Below are 26,465 nucleotides of genomic sequence, written 5' to 3' on the forward strand. Positions count from 1 at the left end.
GTGGATGAGGGGCTCATGCTCTGAGCCCCGAACTCGCCCTCTTAACTGAGAGGCTCGGGAGTGTCCTGGGAACACAGAATCGGTGCCGCTTCCTCTCTTGCTCTGATCCCAGGCTGGAGAAAGGCTTCCTTCCTGACCTCCCCGGAGCTGGAGCCCTGCATCCTCTCAGCGGGTGACCCCCAAACCCTTCCCAACTTCACCCCTGCAGCTCCCTGGGACTGGAACCTTCCCCCTCCTCCCGGGTGGTCTCCACCTGAATATCCCTGCGCAGGCTGCCTGCCCCCCACTCCCGAGGCAGATCCGAGATCTTGGCTCAGCCCTCCACCCTCGAGGGGTGCGTGCTCACATGTGTGCTACCCGCCCATGGCTTACCCCCACCCAGCGGCCTCAGTGGGCTGTCGGTGAATGAATGAATGAAGGTGTCAAGATGGAAAGGAACGGGGTGGCCAAGAGGGGGCCAGGAACGTTCCTACACACAGAACCTGGCGCAGAAGAAAAGAACACAGAACATCAGCGGTAGGATGATTGAGTGTTTCTTTAAAAATAAAAACCCCACAAAAAAGCCAGAACACCCTACGCAACCCAGCCCAGTGTAACAGGTTAGCCCTTAACACAGAATAAAAAAGGTCCCAGCCACACACGTCATTACTCGGCAGAGGGTGTCCGGCCTGGTCGGCCGACGTCACAGTGGATGGCCCTGCGTGGCCGGGACACAGACGGGGAGCAGGCGTGGCACCTGCGCCACGCAGAGCAGCAAGGCTGAGCATGACCACTGGAAATAAATAAACATGGTGCCGACAGCATCTTTAAATTAGTAAGACGTTAGCACAAAACAAAAAAGCACAACGACTGAAAATGCACTTGCTTGTTTTGGTGGGGTGTGCTTGAAAACACCTGAAGCCCACAAGTGGAAACCGTTGGGGAGGTTTGTCAGTGGAGTGTGTAGAAAAAGGGCCGGAAAAGCCAAGTCTTCTGAGACAGTCCCCTGCAGTGGCCCTGGTCCCCTGTGGAATTCCAGCACAGCAGGAGGGGGAGGGGGAAGCAGGCCTCAAAGTCAGCACTGCGGGACACGGCCCCTACCTTCTGAAGTGGGGTCCCCATGCTGGAGTGGGGCACACAGCACCAAGGATCACAGACTGGACCCCCCACCAACCTTCTGCGGAAGAGCTCCCACCCCAGCTCAGATGCCCAGAAGAGACCTGCGCAGTGTGAAGACGGACCCCAGCGGCCCCAGCCATTTCACTCAGCAGCTACTTTCCACAACAGACGCTGGCAGCCCCCATGCTCGCCCCAGCCGCAGCAGCCAACAGGCAAGCGCGTGTCATCGAGAGGCCACTGGCTCCCTGTATCCTTGAGGCATGTCCACCTCCCAGAGCAGGAGGTTGGAACAGAACAGCATCCCGAGGACCCCTAGCCGAGGCAGGAAGGGAAGAGGCTGACGTCGTGCGTGGGCCCTGCCGGCTCCAGTGGGAAGCAGTGGTGTGTGCCTCCAGGGAGCACCTCTCCCGGACCCGGGGCCGTGGCCGCCTGCAATGTCCACTGCCTCCTGGATTCGCACAGCAACGCGCCAGGCAGGTGGGGCACCAGCTACTGTCCTTATTTGCAGCCAAGAGAACAGGCCCAGAGGGAAGAGGTCTTGCCCAACACAGTTGGTCCACCTGCCTGCTGGTGGTCCTCGGCCTCCAGACTGTGGGCTGTCCCTTGGAAAAGCGGAATTCGGCCCCAGGAAGGATGCAGGTCCTATGAGCAGACGCTGTGAAGTCTGTCCATGTGCAGTGGGAAGCAACGGGGCAGGGGTGAATAAAGGTCTTCATTCCTCAAGCAAGAGAGACGGAGATCTGGTCCTGGGTCCCCAAACTGTTCATCAGGTTTCTCCAGGCTCATTGGATGGTGAGGGGGTCCCGGTGCCCAGGCAGGGGCGGCAGGCTCCACTGGGCACTTGCTCAGAGCTTGCGGCTTGAGCAGCCGCTGGTCAGTGAAGCCGTGTCCAGCTCCGGTGGCTCCCAGCTTGGGACACTCTGGGCTGTGCCACAGGCCAGCTCCTCCAGCCACAGCTGAGCACTGGAGTGATGCTGGACCACTTGGCTCCACCTCTGGCTGGGGAGAAGAGAAGCCCAGGGCCTGAGAAGGCAGAGCACGCCCAGAGCTCAGGAGGGGCCCGGCGGGATCTTCTTGTTCTGGGGGTCCCTGGCTGCTGCCATGGAGGCAGCGACAGCTCAGGAAAGTGGGCCGCACTGGCCAGGCCTCGGCTGCCTCCCACAGGGAAAAAAATTCACGGGAACAACAGAAACAGCGGGTGCGCCACTTCCCTCTCTCCAGGAGGGTGGGGACTGGGTGAGAGACCAGGGGCCTCCAAACGCAGGCGGCAGAGATGTGAGCAGTGCTTGGCTCTGTCTCCTAGACAACAGGCATCAGGACCAGGACAGGACATGAGGGTGACAGGGAGAGTGGGAAGGTGCCTAGGCCGGGAGTGGGAACCCAGCACTGGCCAGAAGGGGCTGCTAGGCGGTACAGAGGCCAATGCATTGGAGGCTGAGGGTGGCTGCGACCTCTGGGGCAGGGGACACTGCTGTGTGGAGCCCAGGGTGGGAGCCCACTTAGGTGCCTGGCCGCGGTGTGTCTGCCTTTCTTGTCTGTTTCTAGAAGACTGAAAGGCAGGGCTTTGTCTGCATGAACCAGAACTCAGCCTCCAAAACTGGACACAGAAATAGCCAAGAGGCCGCACTGCCCAGAGGCCAGGCCTGGTGAGCTAGGGGAGATGCCGGCACCCCCCTCCCCACCCTGGGGCTGTTCCCTGGCTCAGGATGGTGTCTCGGGGCTAGGATGATGGTCAGGAGTCCAACGGGGCCTCAAGCACCTCCTGGGAGGAGCTCTGGAATCACCCACTTTGCCCAGATCCCCCACCCCCATCCCAGTGCCACCCTACAGCTGAGTTTCCACTCTGCAAACCCTAAGGCAGAGACATAAGCCTGCAGGGTTGGTTTTCATGAATGTCGCAAGCCCATGTATCTGGGCAGCTGTCCGGCTTTCAGTGCAAGTCTGTGGTAGCAATGAGGTTCCAAGTCTCAGTAGCTCTGTTCGCCCAGGGTCTGGTCCCTTGGGGCAGGAGAAAGGAAGGCTCCTGCCCTCCCCCAGCTCCTTAAAAAATCATCATCTTAGTGGTGTCAAGTTGACCCAAAATTTAAGTTAAAAAATATATATATATAAGTAAACAAAGGAGGGAAGGGAAAAAGGGCCCAACGAGACCAAAAGCACACCTGGGTCCCTGGCCCTCAGTTGAGGGATGAGATTCGTACCAGAGTTTTCACAACAGCCTCCGCTGCCCGACCTGGGAGGGACGGCGAGGGACTGGGATGCGCAGCTGAGCTGTGGGTTGCGGGGAACCGGAGTGGGTTCGAGGAGGTGAACTACTTTAGCTGGCCTCTGCGCGTGCTCCTCCGGCAGCCACTCGGCCTCCTGGCTATGTCTCCTGGGGGACCACCTGCATGAGCTTCTGACACAGGACGGTCGTGGAGACTGTCAGGAGAGAAGACAGCTGTGTTAGCCTGGGGGCTGGGCAGGCACCAGTGGGACATGGGGGCGTGAGCTGGGGCTCCCCCAGCCCTGCTGTCACCAAACCCAGCGCTGCGCAGCGCTGGGATTTTAAGGAACCCTCCCTTGTGTACTTGCGCATGTGGGTGCCGGGTGCCCAAGGCGCTGTCTTCTGCTGAAATGCAGAAGTGCCACATCCCACTCGGCCCACCCGTCGCCTGCTTCAGAACCCTGGGGAGGTGGAGTGCAGCCCCTGGAGCACACGAACCAGGCCCTGGTGTCTCGGCAAAGTGCAATGGGGGGAATGACAGGCCCTCCTGCAGGTCCACACCCGGCCACCACCTGGACACCTACCCGGACTGTTCACAGCAGCCAGGCTGTCCTGCAGGCAGGGCCGGAGGGGACAATCTGCTAACAGGTCCTTGGAAGACCTGTCGCGCCTGGGACTGTCTACAGAGACATCGCTCTAGGGAGGCGGACTGCTTTCAGGATAGAGACGGGGGTTTGCTTTAAGCTCTTGGTGTCCTGAGTGACAGTTAATGCAGATCCCACTGCAAAGCTTGAGGCAAATGTTCTACCATGGCCCTGGCAGTGATCAGAGTGTGGGGTTGGGGTGGGGGGTCTCCCTGCCTGTGTTGCTGCCATCCCGGGAATTCTCAAAGCTACCCAGTGACATGGGGATCAGCATCTAGGCCCGCAAGCACCCCGGCCTTCTTCTACGAGCCTGGCCACATTTGCAGGCGCTGAGGACGGGGTCCTGAGCTTGGTGGCAAAACACCCCTGGGGCCGCCGCTGCACCGAGGGCCGGGCAGCGGGTTTCTCCTAATGCCTTTTTTTTTTTTTTGAGACAGAGTCTCGCTCTGTCGCCCAGGCTGGAGTGCAATGGTGCAATCTTGGCTCACTGCAACCTCCGTCTCCCGGATTCAAGTGATTCTCCTGCCTCAGCCTCCCAAGTAGCTGGGATTACAGGCGTGAGCCACCATGCCCAGCTAATTTTTATATTTTTAGTAGAGACAGAGTTTCACCATGTTGGCCAGGCTGGTCTTGAACTCCTGACCTCAAGTGATCCGCCTGCCTCTGCCTCTTTCTGCCTTTCTGGGTAAGTCTGCTGTGTCTGCTGGTGGCAGCCAGCAGGATTTTGTTACTTGGCAGCAGTAGCCTGGTTTTCTGAAATCCCTTCATCCTGAGAGATTAGCTGGTGCTGCGCTGAGCGTCTTATCCCTGAACCATGTGGGCTGCGTGTCACTGGTGGACACCGCAGTGACCTGAACCCTCCTGCCACCCAACACACTTGGCCCCGTGTGGGTGGAGACGGCTGACGCCTCTCAACTCCCTCCGCTGCCCAGGGCAGAGGGTACCATGGGCTGTGGGCCAGTGAGATACTCACAGATGCCCTGGAGGAGCCACTTGGGCTTGTTTTTCCACCAGACCCCGAAGAAGTAGACGGGCAGCCCGCTGAGGATGATGGTGAAGCCGATGCCACACTCCACGGGTGTCTTCCAGAAGGAGACAGCGATCAGGAAGAGGCAGGCCAGGATGAAGAACACGGGCAGGGCCAGGTTCACCTGGGGCAGAGGACAGGGCCTGGGTGAGCCCTCTCCTGTCCAGCCTCCCTCCCCCATGCCCTGAGGTTCCTCAGCCCTCCTGGGCCCTCCACACACACAGCTGCTGACTTCCAGGTCACCAGGATGTGATCTGCACCCCATCTGCCTCACACACCGGGCTGTCATGCCCTCGACTCTGCATACAGTGCTGGGCATGTTGCCAGGGGCTCAGGCGGCTTATGATGAGGGATGGAAGGAGCCAGCTTCATCTCCCAAGGCCTCCCACGGGCAGGGAAGGTCACAGCTCCATTCCCACATCACAGGCCTGGAAACCCTGAGCCGCCAGGACGCGCAGGGGCCTGATGCTTCCAGGAAACAGTGGCCACCCACTAATAAGCCAGGAGACCACATTCTTGGAGACGCCACTGTGGACAGCGCTGAGCAAAAGCCCATCCCTGAAGCTGCAGCCTCAACTGTCACCTTCAGCAGATGAGCTCCACCCGGCACAGAAGCCAGGCAGGGCTGCGAGGAGCCTGCAGGCCCAGCCCGCGACCCGCGGCTCGGCATGGCTGGGGGATTGACTCAGCTGTCCTGAATCCATACTTGTACAGGGCACCCTGGGAGACGCAGGGCTGATCACGGGTCCCAACCCATCAGTGCAGGCTGCATGACTGCCCTGTCCCCAGGGAACAGACGCCAATCCGTGCCCAGGCTCACAACAGTGGGTAGAGCCTACCCCATGCCCAGGTCCCTGGGGGGCTGAGCCCCTGCTGTGCCCAGTGACTGCCCTGTGCCCTAGGCACTGCCCTAGGCTGGCACAGCAGGCACAAGCTGGTGCCCATGTAGGGCGGCTCCTCCTCACCCTCTGCAGCCTTCTCTTGGGGCCGCATCTGGGTTCTTGTGCTGACTGTATTTTAAAGCCCCTGTTTTTTTGTTTGTTTGTTTGAGACGGAGTCTTGCTCTGTCGCCCAGGATGGAGTGCAGAGGCGCGATCTCGGCCTCCCAGGTTCATGCCATTCTCCTGCCTCCACCTCCCAAGTAGCTGCGACTACAGGCACCTGCCACCACGCCCAGCTAATTTTTTTGTATTTTTAGTAGAGACGGGGTTTCACCGTGTTAGCCAGGATGGTCTCTATCTCCTGACCTTGTGATCTGCCCACCTCGGCCTCCCAAAGTGCTAGGATTACAGGCGTGAGCCACCGCATCCGGCCTAAAGCCCCTGTTAAACAGCGTTCACAGACACCCCCGGGGCCCCCAGGCTTCGGGAACACAGAGGGAGAAATGGTCCGGGCAGGGAAGCTGGGCTACTGTGACAGCCATATGCCAGCTGAGTGACAAAAGCTGCTGGCCAGCAGCCACCAAGGGCTCTGGCCTCTTGTTCTGTGTCAGGGCCAGGGCGGCAGGACTTGCTGGGCCCCAGGCAAGAGCATGGCCTCTGCTGGACAGCCCTGTTTTTGAAGAAAGCGGCCCACTGGTAACAGCTGCCCCTCTGAGTGAGACGCTGGGGACAGGGAGAGTCCAGGAGAGTCCAGCTGGGCCCTGGTGCTCCTCGGGCGGGTTCCCTGCATTCCTCCTGCCAGCACAGCCCTCACGGCCCTTTGAATGCTGCGCCAGGCCCGGCTCTGCCCCGCCCCTGCCGGGGCTCACCACCGCCCACCTACGACTGCAATGTCCTTATCTGCTTCCCTCCATCCAGGGGAGCACAAGCTCTGTGCAATCTGCTGTCCTTTGAGGAACCCCAGCTCCTGCAGTCACACTTGGCACCCTCGTAGCTGGTGGTCAAGTCGTCACTGGAATTAGTTGACCCCCGTGTCTGCTGTAAAAGCATGGGCACACACGGCCTCGCACCCCTCCCACCGGGACCCCCTGTGGCATGAGCCCTGGTTTGCCGAGGGGAGACACAGGCTTTATGTGGACGTGGCCCGGCCCAGGTGCATGCAGGCAGGGGCAGGTCCAGAGGCTGAGCTGGGATGCTGGCTCCCGACTCAGGGTCCTTAGGACTCACGGACCCTGCCTCTGTGAAGGGTGCCTGGGTGAGCAGGAGGCCCCGGGCTCACCTTAATGGGCCGCTCAAGCTCAGGCTTTCTGTAGCGCAGCCAGATCATGCCGATGATGGCCAGGGCCACGCAGAGCCAGTTGAAGAAGCTGAAGAAGTTGATGACGGAGAATATGTCCTTGGAGAAGGCGTAGAGCAGCGTCATCACACACTGGAAGAGAGAGGCAGCTGGCTGAGCCCTGGGGCCCACGACCAGGGCTGTGGCGGGCCGTGGTGGCCACTGGGGACTGTCCAGCCTGGCTGGGCCCAGAAGAGCACCAGGGAATTTTGTTTTAAAGGAGAAACCTCATCTGAGCAACATGCAAGGTCTTGAAGGAGGAAAGGAGAGAAGTAGAGAAAGAGGGAGGAGAGGAGGAGGGAAGAGGAGGGGAGGAGGGAAGAGGAGGGGAGGAGAGGAGGGAAGGAGGGAGGAGAGGAGGAAATGGAGACTACATTTGGGTTAAGGACAGGTGAAGAGCACAGTGTACATACGCAGCTGGGCTCCGCTGGACTACGGCTCTGTGTGTGAGGGCCACAACCTGATCTAACCCAGTGGTCACCAAGAAAACAGTTTCTGTAAGCCCCAGCACAGCCATGCTCCCGAGGACTGTGCAGCTGCCAAAGAGTCCAGGACTCGCTGCCCTTCCTGACTTGCTTCTAACTCAGGGAAGGAGTAGTAAGCAAGGGCCAGGACCTCTGAGGCCAGCCCACAGCTGCCAGACCCCAGCTTCCTCTGCTGTATCTCACTGGCTTTGGGGGAAGCAGCCTGTGGGGGGAGCCCAGTGTGCTGAGGGGCGGGGCCTGCAGCCCACAGCCCTGGAGGAAGTCACAGTGGGAGTGGCCTCTCCAGCCCTGGTCACACCCTCGGATGAGAACACAGCTCCAGGCACCAGCTCCCTGAATTCCTGACTCACAGAAACTGTGGGATAATAAGTGCTTTTCCTTTTAGACCACTACATTTTGGAGTGATGTGTGACACAGCCAGAGGGAACAAAGGCAGTCACACAGGCTGGCATGGAAAGATGCAGAAGTGGAAGGAAACTGTGTGTGATGCACCCCGCTGAGAAACGAACAGAGTGGGCGCCCGTGGGGGTGGAGGTGCAGTGAGCCAGGCGGCCGGCAGAGCAGCACCCTGGGTGGAGCTTCTGCCTCCCGCATTTCCGATGGTCTGAATTGTTTGTGGCAGCCACCATATATTGTTTTTGGAATAAAATCTAAAGCCCCTCCAGCACTCTCTGGCATTCAGTGGAGCTCGGCAGGAGGCCACATTTGAGCTGCCACCCAGTCCACACCCCAGACAGAGCTGCAAGCTGTGGCAGCCTCCCTCTGGGGAGCCCCCAGACAACCCCCAGGGATGTAGGGCACGGGGCCGTGCAGCAGGCTTACCGTGAACACGAGGGACGGCACGGGGGTGAGGAGCTGTGGGTGGATCATGGAGAGAATGGAGGGCAGGTGGCCTTCCCGGGACCCCACGAAGAAGAGTCTGTGGACAGACAAGAGTGGCAGAGTCAGCCACCACCCCACAACTCAGCACACGGACAGGGGACACGCAGGCTGGGGAGTGGCAGGGCCTGTGCCTGACTTGTCTGGACCTCTCTGGCCAGAGTGGGAACCAGGCCCCTCCAGCTGCTGGCTGTGGGTCTCTCAGTGCCCCCAACCAACCCGGCAAGGACAGCAACTTGGGAGCCACTGCTCACTCCAGCCCAGGGGGGTCGAGTGGCGGCCACGGGGCATCTAGGACACCATAGCTGTGTCACCTCCAGGCAGGAGTGGGGAGGCGAGGGCCAAAGTTCATGCTTCCTTTATTTCTGTATTATTTGAGCTTGCTGCTGCCTTTTTATTTATTTTTTTTTGAGATGGTCTCACTTTGTCACCCAGGCTGGAGCGCAGTGGCACCATCTCGGCTCACTGTAGTCTCAACCTTCTGGTCTCAAGCAATCCTTCCACCTCAGCCCCCCAAGTAGCTGGGACTACAGGCACGTGCCACCACACCTGGCTAATTTTTGTATATTTTTGTAGAAACGGGGTTTTGCCATATTGCTCAGGCTGGTCTTGAACTCCTGAGCTCAAGCGATCTGCTCACCTCGGCCTCCTAAAGGGCTGGGATTACAGGTATGAGCCACCATGCCTGGCCTATTTGAGCAATTATGCATCCCCAGTATCACAGAGACAAACCTTTTACAGACATGGAACATGTTGAACCTGGCCCTGAGGCCTGGGCCTCCCTCACCTGTGGTGGGTCGGGCTGTGCTCACCTGGAGGATGTGAACAGGGACCCATTGACGGAGCCGAAGCAGGACAGGCCCACGAAGACGGGGATGATCCAGGACATGACGCCCAGGTGATAGTTCCCAAAGTCCTAGGCAGGCACAACCAGTGAGCTGGGCCCCACCGGGCCGGCCCTCGCCCTCCCTGTGCTCACCAGGAGCCCTCTGCACAGGGCTGGCCCTCGCCCTCTGTGCTCACAAGAGCCCTCTGCAGAGGACCTCTTGGGCTGGATTCTGGCCTCTGGGGGGAGTTCCCAGGACAGAGCTTTCCAGCGACCCCTGCCCAGCCTGCCTGTGGAGGAGCCCTCGCTGGTCCTGATTTGCCCCCTCCTCTGGGACTCCCTGGAGCAAGCTACGGCCTGCAGGTGGGGATCTTGCCTTCCCCATCTGGGGTCCTCCACAGGCTCAGCACGGTGCCCTGCCGGCAGTGGGCTGGGAGTCAGAGCTTGTTCAGTAGGAAGCTGGCCAGAGCACCCACTCCCTGTTCCCCTGGCCCTGGGAGGGCAGTGGGAGGAGCCTCAGCAGCTACGAGGCCAGCCTGGCTGAGCTGCCTGGTGACACCGCCCGGGCCTGGCCTCCCGCCTGCCAAGCCAGCAGCAGCCATGCCTTCTAACGAATCCCAGTCTGTGGCAGACTCCAATCTTTCTGTACTCAGATTTAAAATGACCTCTGCCCTGGACTCCCTAGGCATTCTGGCTTACAGCTGGTTCTGGGTGTGGCCTGGCATCAGATTTTAAACCCTTCTCCCCTGTGACTCCCCCAGCAGCTGAGGTCGAGGACGATCCCCAGACACTTCCTCTGTAGTTGTTGTGAGGGGAGACCACCACTCCACCCCTCCGGGTAGGGGAGGCTTAGAGACGCGGGGCCCCTCTGGGTAGGGGAGGCTTAGAGACGCGGGGCCCCCTCTGGGTAGGGGAGGCTTAGAGACGCGGGGCCCCCTCTGGGTAGGGGAGGCTTAGAGACGCGGGGCCCCCTCTGGGTAGGGGAGGCTTAGAGACGCGGGGCCCCCTCTGGGTAGGGGAGGCTTAGAGACGCGGGGCCCCCTCTGGGTAGGGGAGGCTTAGAGACGCGGGGCCCCCTCTGGGTAGGGGAGGCTTAGAGACGCGGGGCCCCCTCTGGGTAGGGGAGGCTTAGAGAGACGGGGCACCACTCCAGTCTGGAGGGGACGGGCTGGCCACAGCCTCTCAGGCCCCTGGTGGAAGCTGGCGGGTAGCGGCTCACCACGGCCACGGCCTCGGACGACAGCATCTGCTCGGTGGACAGTGTGGTGAAATAGGCCAGGTTGGTCAGCACGTACACCAGCGTCACAATGGGCAGGGAGATGATGATGGCCAGGGGCAGGTTTCTGGAAAGAAAAGGGACGACATGTCACCCAACGCAGCCTGGGCTGAAGGCCAAACCCTGTGCCCAGGAGCCAGGTGGGCTCCTCACAAGCAGTAGCTCCAGCCTCTGTGCCGGGCTTCTCAGGGAAGGTGGGAAGCAGCAAGAGAGCACAGGCTGGAGGCAGGAGGCTGTGCCTGGAGTGGGACACTGCGCAGGCCTGGCTGGTGCCTTGGCCGCGGCCTCAGCTTCCCCACCTGAGAAATGGGGATTCTTCTGGGTGACCTCAAGGGCTCGGGAGAGCTAAGTCAGGCCGCCTGGTCTGAATCCTAAGGCTCTGCCCATGAGCTGCACAGCCGGGGACCAGAGCCAAGAGCCCAAGCAGCTCCTCTGTACCGTCCTGCCCTGAGTGGGGGCCTCACTTGCCACCTGTTCTCTGGAGAAACCGTGCTCAAGGACACACGGCCAGAAGCCACCCGCCCTACATCTGCTGGCCCCAGAGGCCCCAGTCACGGCCCTACTGTGAGCAGGCCTGAGCCGACCAACAGGCTTCGAGTGGAATGTGGCTGCTTCCTGCTTCACATTAAAATAAGGAAAAAAGACGGCTCCATCCATTCTTGCACGTACCTGTAGGGGTTGATCATTTCCTCTGTGACGAAATTCAAGTAATTCCTAAAATTTAGAGAACAGCGTTCAATTATATGATTCTCATCAGGGAAAATAAATCACCGGGGAGAGAGCATCCCAGGGCAGCTGGTGAGCCCGCCCCCCGGCGGTCTGCTCGCTGGGCTGGAAAGCAGACCCGGAGTGGGAGCTCAGCCTCCTGTCTGTTCCGGGGGTCCCTGCTACCCCTTCCAGACCCTCCCACACATTCCCTGCCTGCTCGCCCTACTGGGGTGATTCTCAGGTCCCTGTGAGGCCCGCCTGAGCGCAGGAGTCAGGCTGGGGCCTGGAGGAGAGGGGCCGCAGGGCTCAGCTGCCTCCACCTGCCACCTTCGCCAAGACCGAGACGTGGAGCTAGAGCCAGAGTAGGGCTGCAGCAGGCGGCCTCCCCACACTTCGTCGGGATGTAGGTGAATCTGGAGGATCACCTGCTACTCCATACTGTCCACTCCCTTTAACTGCCCCTTGATGGCTGGGAGATTTGGGATTCCTGGACACATCAGGGACTGTATGTCCCCAGACCAAGGGACCCAGACATTCCAGAACCTACCATCCTCCATAGGCAAAGAGGCCGCTGTATAATGCCAGCACAATGTTCCCCACATCCAGTTTGGTGCCTTCAAATGAGAACTTGGGATCTAGATTGGACACATCACCTGGCAGGGGCCAAAGAAAGGAATGCTGGCTTAGAGAACGTTGAACAGAGGTCATGCTACCAGTTCTAGAATGTTCCTGGAGCAAAATACATAGCAAACAAAAATGCTGGGGTGAAGGCTTTTCACTGTGACAAATGGTATGTACCTGCTGAGGCACATGGAGGGTGCGGGGTTCCAACCACAACCAGAGGGATGTGGCCCCGCTGGAGGCCCTGTGCCCACCTGAGAGGGGACAGGCAGCTCTGACCACTGCCCAGGAGGGCTCCTCAGACGCTTGTCTACAGGAGGTCAGGATGGAGGGGTCAACCAGCCCCAGTTGCCTTCAAGAAGGTTCCCTGAGACCTCATGACATGAGTGTCAAGGCAGTACAAAGCCAGGAAACCTCGGTTTGCATCCTGGCTACAGCAATAAGGAAGGGCCCAGAGCCACTAGGGCCCTGCTTCTTGGGGTACGAGGAGCTCGGAACAGACCGCCCTCCCTCCAGGGCTGGCAGGACAGGCCTGGGCAAGAACATAGGTTTGTCCTGGACCGTGCTGAGCATGTGGCCAGCTGCAGCTGGGGCAGGGGCAGGGGCAGGGCTGCCGGGGCCGAGAACGAGCCCTGTGCTGTGTGCAGAGCTCTCTCCTTTGTCCTCTGAGGACACGCGTCACTGGACTTCGTGACTGCTCCACCCTATTCCAGAAGGACCTCATTTCAAAACTTGAACCTCAGTCATATCTGCGAAGACCCTTTTTCCAAATAAGGCCACCAGCATTCACGGGTTCCTCAGGAGGACATGTCTTTTGGGGGAAGGGGTGTCTCCGGAAGGTCACCTGGCTGCTAGGACAGCACTGGCCCTTTCTGTGGCTGTTACCTCCTCTGTGAAATGGGCCTGGTGTGTTCGAGCCCGGAATACATTGCCCAGACACCAGTCTCACAGATCACTGCGCTTCAGGAAGGAGAACTTGGAAATAAGACCAAAGACACCACCGGAACAAAGGAGCCGGGTCCCCTCCTGCCTACCTGCCAGGCGCATACACAGCTGGAGGCACAAGCGGAAATCTTGGTCAGGCTGTGGACTGTTAGTTCATTTGAGAACCGTGTGTGACAGTATCCTTCCTGCTGGAAAGTCACCAGCCCGTCTCACAGGGCCAGGCAGGGACAGGCCCCGGGGCTGCTGTGTCCCACCATGTGGCCTTGGACCACAGGTCACCATGGGGGCCCAAGAAGGGGAACCACCTTGGTGGTCCAGGGAACACTGCAGAGTGATGAGGTGAGCAAATTTCAAAGGGGACCCGTGAGGGGAGGTTCCCATAAGACCTTGGCAATTACCCCAAACAAAGTGCGCACTTCAAAGGTGGCACCAGATTTCCTACGGCAGAGCCCACAGTGGGGTCCCTTCCTGATGGGTGGACCCAGTTCCTGTTTTGCACCTGCTTTCCCGTGGTGTGCTGGATGCCTGCAGCTCTGCCCCCAGGTCTGTCTGTCCCAGATGCCAGGTGCGCCGGGGCCTTTGATCTTCAGCCTACACTGGGGATGCTGGTGGGTTCCCTGAGGGCTGCCCGCCACCCTGCCCTGCTGAGGCCTTGATCTCCTGAGAAGAAGGAGCTCGAGGGCCCACTGCCTGTGTGTGATGTATCCTGGTCACCGGGTGGTCAGCAGGCAGGGCTTGACCCTGCAGACCTGGAGTGGGGGCAGCTCAGAGCAGCTCAGGACAGGGCACTTTGCACAGCACCTCAGCCAAGACGCCCACAGCCCCTCTGGCCTCTCTCCCATCTGCTCTCTGATGGAATGTTCTGGAATGTGCAGACCCTTCACATCTGCAGAGCCTTACTGTGTCCTGCCCACTTACTTCTGCTGGGGGAAGCATCTGTCCACTCACGGTGGGAGGGGGTGAAGGTGAGCCCTGGAGGCCGGAAACACGTGCCCCATTCACTGTGACCACTCCTGGTCTCAGCCGGAGCTGATGGACAGGAGGCCTCAGTCCACGGTCCCCGCCAGACACATCAATCCTCATAGCCGACCTCCAACCTCATGACAGGAAAGGCGGCTCATCCTACACAGAGGGCGGCTGCTTTTGCTAAGGACAATATACCGAGGCTTGACATGGTATGAGGTCTTCAGGCAGGAGCCAGACATTGGTAGCCCTAAGGCCTGGGTAACTTTTTTTTTTTTTTTTTTTTTTTTGAGACAGAGTTCCACCACGCCTGGCTAATTTTTGTATTTTTAGTAGAGATGGGGTTTCACCATGTTGGCCAGGCTGGTCCAGCTCTGCTTAAGGGTGGCCTGGAGGGCTGCAGGAGGGACCTGCTTGCAGCCCAGGGCAGCTGGACACAGGGAGGCCGCCACACTCATCCAGCGACTCCACGCTACACAGGGGAGAGATGCACCAGAGGTGGGAGTTAGACAAACACAGGAGTCAAACCCTGGGGGCAGCACCCTCGCACCTCTCAGCATGACCAGGGGGCATTCTGCACGCCGGGAGACCTGGGCTGTCACGATGGCGGGGTGGGGCGCCACTGGCATGGAGCAGGAGGTCGGGGATGCTGCTGGATGTCCTGCAATGCACAGGACACCCCCCCACAACAGAGAGCCCACGGTGGCAGAGGCGCCAGGCTGAGACCCTGTGCGAGAAGACCATGACAAGGCATCAGCCATGAGCCAACACCCCTGCCGGGAGGACAGGACCAGCTCCTCTCAGCTTTCCCTCCCATGGACCCTAGACTTGGGCTTGGTCCTGGCTTCGACATGAAGCCCCAGGCACTGGGCAGGACTGGAAGGAATGGCTGAGCAGCCCACTCATCCAGCAACCACCCAGCCTCCACACCGGGCAGTCTGCTATCCAGTCAGCCTCCACCCACAAGGAGGGGACAGCGTGACAGGGGAGGGAGGAAGAGAATCACCGTGGACAGACGGTGACATTTGCCAGAGCCCACAGAGACGCGAGAACAGACCCAGTGCAGAGCCTGAGTGGGGCCCTCCAGCCCCTTCCTTGTGCCTAAGAGGCATCTTCCTCAGGGGCTGGTGGGGCTGCCGTGAAAGCAAACGCACAGCCAAACCCCGGGTTGGGGGAAGGCAAACTGCAAAGGCCGCGGCGACCCCGGCACAGCAGCCCCGTCAGCAGGATCCCCTCGAGAACGGGGTAATTGCAGTGGGAGCGAGCGCTCCAAAGGCCCTGGGGAGATGACTTCAGGGAAAAGCGGCCTTAATCCCTGAGTCAGGCAGATGCGGCCATGGGAACCATCCACCCAGAGGCTGGAGGGGAGACTCCGCCGTGGCTAAAGCCATCCTGCTGACAGGGCCCAGGGACGCCCCCAGTGGCCAAACACACGTGGGAACGGGATCGTCCCCCTCCTCTGTGACGTGGCCAGCCCTCCAACCCTCTGGCTCCTGACTCAGAGGACAACATCTCCCCATGAACGCGGTGTCCCTGGAGAGAAGAGTCTGCCCAGCCTGGGGAACATGGGAATGTGGAGAGGGAGGGCATCCCGGAGCCTCAGGGCTGACGGGGCCCTGCCCCAGCCCTGGAAACACCTCAGGGACAAGAGAGTCACTCCTCAAGCGCGGACTTTCTGCTGTGCTGGGGCCTTCCGCCTTCCAACCACTCTGGCCCCTTTGGGCTCTAGGTGGAGTGTGCTGAACAGTGTCCCCAAAATTCACGTCCAGTGGAGCTGCAGGATGTGTCCTAGCTACAAATGCGGTCTCCGCAGGTGCAATTAGCGAAGGACCTTGAGATAAGATCATCCCGGATTAGAGTAGGCACTAAGGCCGACAACAAGCATCCTCAGCGACACAGAGGAGACAGATCCAGGGGAGACAGAGCCGGAGCCAGCCCAGGATGCCTGGAGCCACAGGCAGCTGGAAGGGGAAGGTGGCACCTTGGGTCTGGACCTCTGGCTGCCAGGACCGGGACCGTCTGCATGTCTGTTGCTAAAGCCAGTCTGTAGGCATCTGTCACCACACGAGGGGCCAACCGTGCCACCCAGGGGAGACCTCCCTGGCTTCTCAGTGCGTCAGATATGGTCAGGGGCAGGACAGCTGCAGCTCACACCCCACTTCTCAGTCACCAGCCGAGTGCACAGCCAATGGATCCTCATCTAAGAGGTGGCTGTGAGTCCCGTGTGGTCAGCATCCTACAGCTATAGCTGCCCTGTGGGCTCAGGGAGGACGTGCAGTGACCACCACATGGGTTCGGTCCAGAGCCCAGGCCAGAGTGCATGCCCACCCCAGGCCAGAGTGCATGCCCACTCCAGGCCATGGCGCCGCTTTTCAGATGCCTGTTTCGCTCTGGCCGTCTAACGTCTGGGAACCGTGATGGGGCAGGAATTTGGGTTTGGGGGTTCTGGCGGTGACCAGATGGCACTTTTGGACCACCAACAGTGTCTGTCGGTCTTGGAAACTCATGAAGGAGTGGGCCCTTTGCTTAGAACTGCCAACCTCACACCAGAAGTAAAAGCTTTTTCCAACTCCACAGGCCGGAAAAGACCTTGAGAACTGTCCCCAGCACAGGGCTGTGGCTGTGGCGCCTCCCACACTCACCTTTTCCTGCGGCTGCTCTGGCCTCTGTCCATGCGTCTGACGAAGGGCACCGGGAGGTGAAGGCCGCGGGAAAACAAGCCCCGCTCCCGTCCTTTGATTCTGTCCCAGCACACGGCACCGGCAGAGCCCCAGCTTCCCCAGCCTGTCATCCTCCCGAGGCCGACAGCACAGAAGCATGGCAGGCCCAGGACACACTCAGAGCTCCCAGAGCAAGCGGCAGGTCAAGCGTCCTTTATCAACTGCGAGGACTTCGAGGCCCAAAAGAGGTGTCCTGAGTCGCGAAGTACCCACCCTTGGGGCAGCCAATGCCGCAGCCCTGGCTTCAGGCCCAGGTTGTCTGGAGCGGAGCCGCACTCGAGCCTGGCACCAATCTGGGAGCTCCTGAGCGCAATGTCCTGTCTGTCCCTGCATGACCCTGAGCCTGTCTGAGACGCCTCACAGAGAGACGCCCTGGAGTACCCCACAGGGAGGCCAGCCTGGAAGCTTCTTTGGAAAGTGAGCTTTGGCAGCTCGAGGCCGAGCTGTGGCCGACTCCTCCCTCGGTTAACAGCCTGGACCCAGCTGGGGTTCACTTTGAGGCCCTGGGGCGTGCCCTATTTCCTGCCAGGAGAGCGGGGCCCGAAGCTCCATCCTGTCCCCCAAAACTCAGACGTGGAAGCCCTAACCCCGGTGTGGCTGTACATGGACATGGGCCCTCTACAGATTAAGGGTAAGTGGGGTCCTCAGGGTGGGGCCTGATCTGACAGGATCCTTGTCCACAGAAGAGGAGGCCCCAGACAGCTCACTCTCCCACAAGGAAACACAGTAAGGGGGCATCTAGGAGCCAGGAGGCCGAGCACCCGGCCCAGGGCATCAGGGTCCCTGGCCTGGTGGGGTCCCTCACCGACTCTCCCCCCGGCATCCAGGTAGCAGGGCCCCGGCACCAGACCCTCTGAGGCTGAGACCCACCCACCCAGACCTGCTCCGCTCTTGCTGTCACCCCAGGAGAAAGTGGCAGTCAGGGCGTGAGGTGAGGAAAAGGGGCTGTTGGACCCTGCATGGCGGTGGCTCCCGTGCCAGGGATGCAGTGAGCCTGGCCTCCTCCCTGCAAGGGAGGACAGCCCATTTCCCAGGGGAAGACACCGAGGCTCAGACTCACCCTGGCCAGGGGGCGGCAAAACTAGAATCCCAAGGCAGCTGCACATCTAGCACCTGCCCTTACCCTCTCTCCGGGAGGGCGCCCTAGAAGCCCACAGTCCCGATCTGGGGTTCGGAGAGCAGGCTGGGCTGAGCTCTGCTGGGAGTGCCCAGAAGCCCAGCTAGGGGTCCACACACACACTCAGGTGAAGCCAGGCCCAGAAGGAACAGCTCTAAGCCACAGCCCGGGGGGGGCCTCTCAATCCACAAGGTGACCCCTCCACACCCCAGAGCCACAGACAGCCAAGGTGTGGGTGAAACGTTTTTCCCACCAGAACAGCCCAGCAGCTGGGCATGTGCTGTGGCCACTGAGGGGGCCGTTGTCAGAAACATCGTCTGGGGGCCGGATGCCCCCACCCACAGGAAGCGGGGACCAAGACAAGGCCGCACACCTCCCAGCCAGATGAGGGCCAGATGAGGGAGGCGGCACCTCTTCCTCCAGGAAGCTCCTCAGGAGGGAGATTGGCAGGGGCTCAGGGGACTGCCTTCAGGGAAGCCCAGTGAAGCTCAGAGACCAGTCTGAGAAGGGGTGTCCTCCAGACCCGCACCCTCTCAGGATGGACGTGTTACTCAGGAACTGTCCCGTCAGCCTTTCCCATAACACACGACACCCGACACGAACCTCCCAAGAGCAGACGGGCCCAGTGCTGTCCACCCAAACGCACCCTGGGAACAGAGGTGTGGGCCTCCCCCCAGCAGCGCATGACCCTGCACACTTCGCCCAGGGTCAGAGTGGGTGTGGGGAGGGACCTGCCCACTGCTCACGGCTGTGGGACCTGGGGCAGGGCACCCCACTTCTCTGAGTCTAAGGGGACCTACTAGCTGAAGAACCAAACAAAAACCATCATTTCAAAACTGTCACATGACACACAGATGCAGGCCCCTGCTCCACAGCCCGGTGGCACACACATATTTACCACCTGGGACACGAGACCATCCAGAAGTGCCCTACTCATAGGTGCAGGTCACATCCAGGGGTCTCGGCCACCGGGACCCAGGGCCCAGCAGCTCAGCAAAGCCATTCGGCGGGGGTCTGAGCCCTGCCCAGGGGAAGCATTTTCCCCTCCTGGGGCAAAGGACAGCAAGAGGCACGCCGCCCTGGCAGGTCGTGGCTTTCTTTCCTTTTTGTGGACAGAGTGAAAGGGCAAATCTTGCTCCAGGGGAATAATGACCTCCAATAGTACAATGTGGGAGGAGAAGGAAAAGAAAGTTTTTATGGAACTTTTTTTTTTTAATCTGCCCAACTATCCAATCTGTAACTGTTCAAGGAGAGATTAGTTTGTTCTACCGCTGAAGGCTGCAGCCTGAGCAAAGCACAAAGCGTCCCATTGTGTCCTCCAGGAGGGACGTGCTGCTGCTGCTGCTGCTGGGCTCGGACGGCAGAGCCTGTGCACTTGCTCCCACCCTCCGCCCTGCAGGCGAAGGCCTAGCCACCCTCTCCTTAGGGAACAGCCTGAGCGTGGACTCATGAAACCTGAGTACTGTCTCCCTTTTGAAAAGGCTGGGACTAACCGCAGAACCTCGTGTGACACCTAAGCCTGTGTGTCCCCCAAGACGCGGAGGAGGCGAGGGCTCCTGACCACTCAGGCCCCTGCAGTCGCCCCTGTCACTCAGCCAGCTGCCCCTCCCAGCCCACATCTTAGGGAGGCCCAACCCCTCCGATGGGCTTTTCTGGTCTGCGCCGGGGCCCCGCCTATGCCCCACTGCGACTCTCCCATTCATGTGCCTATGACTCTCATGTCCTCCCATGAGCTCTGGATGCAGGGCCATGTTCTCGTTGGGACCTGGCATAGATGCGGCACACGGGACAGAAGATGGTTCTGCGGACGGCCAACTGGGAAGGGGTGATTACAAACTTCCCTGATGAGGAGGAAACAGGCAAGAGGCTGTGCGGTCAGCCAAGGGCCTACGGGACCCTAGGGCCAGTGCCTTTCCATAGCACAGAGCCCACCTGGGGGCCAAGGGCAGCAAGGAGGTGCCCGACGGAGCAGGGCACCCAGGGTGCGGGACAGGCAGGAACAGGTGTGTGGGCCAGGCCTGCTCTGCCAGATTTTCGCTGCATTCTCCAGACCCGGAAAGGGCCTCTGGCCAATCGTTGCAAAATTGAGGCAGAGTCTCTGCCTTGAAGTATCTGGGGGCGCTGCTGCCAGGTACCAGCGAGGGGAGGGGGCAGCTGCCCAAGGGCTTTGCGTCCATTGGGGGTATAAAGTTCGACAACTGCTTTGGGAGAAAGGGGTCAACACAATGTATCTTCTAAAAGCAAGGCATTCATCTGGTAACAAAATAAATCTCTTGAAGCCAAACAGGAGACAGGAATTCTGCAGACGCTGCACTGTATCCCAAAGCTCAGAAGGGAATTGCTGGGGGGAGCACGGTGGCAGGACGCTTTCAACAGCTACCGGAATTATAAAGCTATTATGTATTCAAGTCGAACAAAAGCTCTTTGCTCTCCCTACCGAAATTTGTTTTTACAAAAATCACGTTCCCCTCCTAAATCTTTCCTGGCTATCTGATGAGCACAGCCAAGCAAAGACCTTCACGAGCAAAGCACCCCTTCCGTGCCCACTCCTGGGAGGCACAGGATGGATTTGTCTCCTGCCCGTAAAATGTTACTCAGGCCCAACCACCTCCCTGGGCAACTTCTGAGTGCCAGGGAGCCATGGAATGAGCTCGTCTTCTCTTGAGTAAGGTGCTGGAACCTGAGGTCCCAGGAAGGTTCAGAATTGGGACTTCCTGCCAGCCCTGTCCTACCAGCTCTTGGGTGGCTCTGATACCCCGCACGGCTCTGAGAATCCCTGGTCAGACACATGCATGGGGGATGGGCTCGAGCTCCTGAAGGATTGACCTGGGCCACCTTCCAGAGCCACCTGGGAATCAAGCGGGACTTCTCCTTGCTGATGAGGCAGGTAACTAACGCCTGTAGCAGACTTTGTACAGATTGATACATTTGATAAAGACAGTCAGGCCCCAGCACCTGGAGCTTGCCTCCCTGTGGTGAGGTCAGTATAGCCCTGCATCCCTCTGCAGGCCCATGTTACCTGCTTGGTGCGGAGACCCCTCCCCAGCTGCAGCCAGCCTTTGTCCCTAAGGCGAAGTGCCATGTACAGCCAGCAGGGGGCGCCGGGAGCAAGGCGGAGGCTCAGCTAAAGCTGCGTGCTGGGTGCTGGGTGCTGCTGGGCACCGTTCAGTTCACAGCCCACCAGTGGCAGAGTGCACACAGGAGAGCCTCCCAGCCCTGAGGCAGGGCCCCACGCAGGAGGAGGGAGCGTCCTTGTGTCTGCATGTTTTGGCCTGGCCGTGCATGGGGGCGGGGCAGCTCACAGCTTGCTGGGTGGGGGCCTCCCTGCCTCTAGGAGCAAGGTCCTTGCCCTGTCCTCTGCAGCCCTGGGGTCCTACCTGCCTCCCCTACAGCCATGTGGGACCAGGCAGCCTCTCTGCAGCCATCAGTGACTGTGAGTCACCAGAGCGTGCATCCGCCAGGTGCCCGCACTCAGCGACAGCTCCACAGCTCCAGGACTCGGATCATCTCTACCTGAGGCTCTGGGAGAGAAGAGAAGGAGGCCAGCTCCTAACTGCTCTGCTCCTAGGCTGGCTCCAACATGGATAGAGACAAACTCAGAAGGAACTGCGGACAGAGGCATCCCTGCTGGACTCAAGCAACAGGGCCCCCCACTTCAACTGCACCCAACCACGGGCAGGATCCAGTGCCAAGGACAGTGTGTCCCAGGGTCTGTGACCACACAAATGGGAACTGCTTATGAAACCCCAGCCCGACCTCACTGCAGAATGGCAGTGTGGAAAGGGTGGAGGCTCTGCAGGCAGACACAGAACACAGATATATGGGGTGTGTGTTAAAGGGTCCAGAGACACCCAGCAAAATACCAACTGTGTCAGTCCATGTCTACAGAGAACGCAGGTGCAAGAGGCGGGGGCTGTTTCACACTCACTCTCTTTATTCCTTCCAGCAGCCCCAAGAGAAAAAGCAGCTGGGAAAAAGGCTCAGAATCAGTGATTTCCCCAAGATCACACAGCCCAAGACCAAAGCCTGGGCCAGCCAGCCTTAAAACCTGTGCGCCAGCCTGCTCTCACCTGTTCCTGAATGCTAACAGTGGACACGTCTGAGTGATGGGGTTACCAGGTTTGTTTTGTTTTCCATGCTTATCTCATCTTCTTTAAAAAGCAGACAGAAACACAGAGACAATCCCACACCTGTCCATGGAATGATGAATAAATCACAGCATGACCAGGAGCATGGCCCCGTCGGGGGAGGGTGAGGGGCGACAGCACGTGGGACTCTGACAGACCCAGGGTGAGATGGCGCAGGGGAGGTCTGCATGGCAGGCAAGGCCCCTGCCAGGCCTGGAATGTTCCACATACCCCCCAGGTGAGGTTACAACGCATCAACTGGGCTCTCAAGACTCACAGACATCGCAGCATAAAAAATGAGAAACCTGCCAGAGCCCCTCCCAGTGGTGGCCACGCTGTCCCACAGGAGCACTCCTGTGTCCCCCTCTGGGTCGGATTTCACTTGCTGGGTGATTTTCCCAGAGGGAAATCTCCATGTTGTACAGCACTGCAGAGCTGCGGACTGGGAGGCACCCAGGGACGGGACTTCATGCCCTGGGAAGGACACACAGGCAAAGCCTCGAGGGGCTGCCGGTGGGGCCTGGGGGACGTACTCACCCTTCCCGATCTGGACGAAGCCCAGCAGGATGATCAGGGCCAGGGCCAGGAGCTTGGCGGCGGCAAAGGCATCCTGGACCCGGGTGGCGGCCTTCACGCTGTAGCAGTTCACGGCCGTGAGCAGCACTGTTGAGACAGAGGGCAGCGGTGAGTTCCACGGGCTCACGGGCAGATGCCAGCTCCAGCTCCGGGGTAGGCTGGGAGGTGACGACCCCACCCCCACCCCAGGGCCAGGGCTGAGTCCACTAGAAAAACAAGCTCCTTAAACAGCTCCAGTCCCATGCCAGCCCTTAGGGCAGGTTCTGACTTTCTGGGACCTGTTTTGACAAACTTCACAGTTCTTTTAGGTCTAAGGGCTGGATCCCAGGTGCCCCTTAAGATCTGCAAGGGACCTTTCCTCACCCCCCCAACCACACCAGGCCATGGAGTCCTGTAGTCAGGACTTCAAGTGGGGTCGCTGCCTCCAGAGACCCAGGTGAGCAAGGTGACCCTGCCACTTGGAAGGCACCCATTACACCTTTTTGCACCTACTCAGCACCTCACCTGACCGTGAGACCCACGCACAGCCCGGCTGCCAGACTCCATGAGGGCGGGGCCCTTTCCTCAAAGAGGATCTTCTGTGGATTCCAACAGAAGTGGGGTGTCCTGCTATCCTGGAACTACCTGGCCAGTCACCTGGGGACGGCAGCCTGGGAGGGGCCACACGGGCCTGCGGTGAGCAGAGCTGACCCTGCTGCCCTGCTGCTTTGGGGGCACACGATGAAACCCAAAATAGCACCATGTGCTTCAGAAGCCTGAGTGACCCCACACAGATGGCCAGAACCCCTGCCCCAGGAGGCGCTGAGACGTGGGGTCAGGCACGCTTAGACAGGTCTCCAGACACCAGCAAGTCCTCCTGAGCCCTGTAAGGCACCCAGCTCTGAGCCAGTGTGTGTGTGTGTGTGTTGTGTGTGTGTGTGGTTTTGGGGAGTTCTGTTGTAATATGTAGGCACGCTGAGCCACTATTCAGGGATCTGTGAGCTGGTGGGGAAACAGCCACCCCCACAACTTAAAATGAAGTAAAATCATATTAACCCCGAGGCACTGACTCCACGACACCCCTCACTGCCTGCTGCCCTACCCTTCACTCCTCTGCCCACGAGGTTATTCGTCGCTGTCAGTAGCTTGAAATATGCCAGTGGGAACGTCTACACCCCAGAAGTGGGCAAAGGCCCAGCACGGGCCACCCACACAGCTCGGATCTCACAGCCCTTCCGGCACCGCTCAGACTGCAGGAAGGTGACAGCATCGGAAAGGCCGTAGGCGCCTCTTCTCTTTCCCCATGGGAGTAACCTCTTCTCTTTCCCCATGGGAGTAACGCTCAGAAAGGTCTGGCCAGCCAGGGCCTTGAGGACGCCGGTGGCTTTTCCCCAGCTGAACAAATCCTATGGAATTTTACAATGTGAGCAACAGACCCTGAGGAAAGACATCCATGCTAATTAACTGATGACACTGGAAACGTCCTGTGGTGTGGGACGGGCTGCCGCCTGCCTATCTCTCAGAAATTAACCACCCCGCTACAATTCTGTGGATGCCAGAGCGGAGACGGCTACTACACACCAGGAAAGTCTGGTTGAAAAATGTCTGAAAGTCAGTGTTTTTGCTGCTATTCCTACAATAAAATACTTGAAATTCCCTTCCACTCCTCACCCAAACTGAAGAGGTGATTCTTCACTTCTTCCCAGGGTTCCCAGGGACATGGAGATGTTACCAGTCCAGAGCTCTCCAGTCCAACCCTCAGGGCTCAGCAGGGTCAGATCAGTGGGTCTAGGCAGCTCCTTCTCCGCTGCACAGGGCAAGGGGCAGGTCCTGGCTTGCCAGTCCCATTTCCTTATGGTTGGGGGGGTGTGACCATAAAATAAACTGAGCCTCGGGGAACTAGCCGGCAAGCGACGGCTTTGGCTTTCCGGAGAGCTTTCCGGATTCGCAAGAGGCCGGCTGATTGCATCACTCGCTCATTCATGCCTGGAGGGAGGCGGGGAGTGGGTGTGGCCAGGCCGCACTCGAGGCTGCCTTTCCCCAGAAGGGAGACGTGGCACGCTGCCACCACTGAACTCCAGAAACCAGACAGGCGCTGCAGAGACACTGAGCACTGCCCCCGCGGCTGTCACGTCTGCTGGGGGTTCGGGGGTCCAGGAAAGGCAGCGATTTGCCCAGAAGTGCCCAACCATGGGCAGTCCTGCCACACTGACGTGGTGCTGGGCAATGACACCATCAGGGCTGTCACTTTGGGTGGGACAGAGGCCAGGACCCCCCCCGCCCCACCCCCGCCAGCCTGACCCTGCCTGCCCAGATCCAACCCAGCTGCTCCCCAACCAAAAACAGTCGGGAGGAGCTGACGGGTGCCACCGGGAGGGTTCACCAGATCATCTCCTGACATTGAAAATAACCACAGGGCAGACAGGCGGGGGCCAGGCCTTGAAGTTGGGTGGGGAACAAAATGGCCATAGAACAAAAGGGACCTTATATTTATTCCTTTTATAACAAGAACATACATTTTCATGTTCACTGACTTTGGGTGACGAGTAAACAAAGGTTTCATTATTCTCCACAGTGTCCTTTTTTTAAGTTTTAAGATGAAAGAAAATCTTAAACAAATACATGAATTCATCTGGGTTCAGTACCTTTTGACTTTAAGGAGGCGAGGCAGTCACGGGATAAGTCTGGGGTTTGAACCTCAGCCCCTGCTGGCACCTGCCCTCTCCCCAGCCTCAATGTCCACACCATGGAGGGGCTGCTGGCTGCCCCCACAGCAGGGAGATCAACAGGGCTGTGCTCCCCGAGTCAGAGTGAGGAGGCTGAGCACACAGGGCCAGCCACCCCCAGATAAGTGTGGCCGCGCCAGCCTGTGGGGACAGCTGGGCCGGGAGATAAAACCCCGTGGCGTGGCTTGGCTTGATTGGCAGATAGCCAGGCAGGCTGAGCTGGGGGCTCCTCCCAGTCTGGGGTGCTGTCTTTCCCGTCCTCACCTGGCTGCCTCCCACCTGGCTGGCTGGCAGGGGCTCCAGAGGAGCTAGGGTGCCTTGGGGGCAGTGCATTGGAAGAACCTCTGCCCTCCTCCTCCCTTCACCTGTGTCTCCACCAACCCCCAGGGCCATCAGCCACAGAAACATCCTCATCTTTGGGTGGGCATTGACAGCAAGGCCCACAGCCCGGTGAAGGAGGGACAGCCCCGGCCACACCCAGAGCCAGCGCCAGGGCCTCGGCCAGGACACCTGTCACAGTGAGGCCCAAGCTGTGGTCCTGGTCCTGACTCAAAAGCCACTTCAGATGCCCTGAGGCTCACGCAGGAGGGACTGGGGACGCGGCCAGCCTACTTCTCCTCAGGACCCTGGGGTGGGCACCAAGGCCTCCCACTGCTCTCGCCACCTGCCCTGCTCAGAGCTGGGGCGTCCTGGGGAGGTTGCCACCACCCAGCATGAGGTGGGGGACACCCCCACTCCCTGTGCCTCCCCATCTGTGGGGTGGGGCCGGCAGTGATACTGACCTCACAGACGGTGCAAGAAGGCACCTGAACAGGGAAGGCCCACAGACGGGACAGGTGCATACCGCTGGCTGACCTCCCAACTCTGCTCACTCACACACGTGCACACGCATGCACAGCGCCCCCACAACTTGTAAACCAGGAGGCTGCCTTCTCCTGGCCCCTGGCCTTACCCCTCTCCCCTTGGGGGGATGATTCTCTGAGGTGCCTCCCCTGCCTGATGCCCATGAACGCTCACCTCTGCAGCAGCCAGTCCTGCTCACCTCCCCTGATGCTGGCATCTTGGTCTCCTGGCCCCAACTCTGTCTAGCTCCTGATAAAATCCTGCTACAGGCACGGGGATGATCCCCCAGGGTCCAGTGTTGGAGGAGAGGGGTGGGGGAAGGGCCAGTAACAGGTGTGTACAATATGGAGAGCAGGTGGGACCTGTGGGCCCCAGCTGGGTGGGGACCCCACAGGCCCCATGAACCTACCCCACATGGACTAATGCCTGATTCTTTCAGGTAATAAACATGTACCAGGTACAGAAGCATCCGTGGATAAGGTTCA

The 26,465-nt window shown here is 59.6% G+C and overlaps 1 protein-coding gene and 1 long non-coding RNA gene across 3 annotated transcripts in view; one reads left to right on the top strand and one right to left on the bottom strand.

Moving 5' to 3' along the window:
- Positions 1-517: 517 nt before the first annotated feature.
- Positions 518-26,465, bottom strand: part of SLC7A5 (solute carrier family 7 member 5) — a 39,226-nt gene continuing 13,278 nt past the window's right edge. Inside the window, exons 2-10 of the mRNA XM_054453320.2 lie at positions 22,394-22,519; positions 11,911-12,016; positions 11,325-11,369; positions 10,599-10,722; positions 9,366-9,469; positions 8,497-8,593; positions 7,133-7,282; positions 4,919-5,096; positions 518-3,516 (exon numbers count right to left, since the gene is read on the bottom strand). Coding sequence (XP_054309295.2) covers positions 3,461-3,516; positions 4,919-5,096; positions 7,133-7,282; positions 8,497-8,593; positions 9,366-9,469; positions 10,599-10,722; positions 11,325-11,369; positions 11,911-12,016; positions 22,394-22,519 — 986 coding nt within the window. The 3' untranslated portion in view covers positions 518-3,460. The remainder of the gene's footprint in view (positions 3,517-4,918; positions 5,097-7,132; positions 7,283-8,496; positions 8,594-9,365; positions 9,470-10,598; positions 10,723-11,324; positions 11,370-11,910; positions 12,017-22,393; positions 22,520-26,465) is intronic.
- Positions 14,165-24,311, top strand: LOC134738526 (uncharacterized). 2 transcript variants are annotated; one of them, XR_010124273.1, is made up of 2 exons: positions 14,165-17,243; positions 21,676-24,311. It is a non-coding gene; the product is annotated as an uncharacterized LOC134738526 (long non-coding RNA). The 2 variants fall into 2 exon arrangements; XR_010124274.1 differs by having other exon boundaries at positions 21,679-24,311.

Source organism: Pongo pygmaeus, chromosome 18 (assembly GCF_028885625.2).
Source record: "Pongo pygmaeus isolate AG05252 chromosome 18, NHGRI_mPonPyg2-v2.0_pri, whole genome shotgun sequence".
Taxonomy (NCBI): domain Eukaryota; kingdom Metazoa; phylum Chordata; class Mammalia; order Primates; family Hominidae; genus Pongo; species Pongo pygmaeus.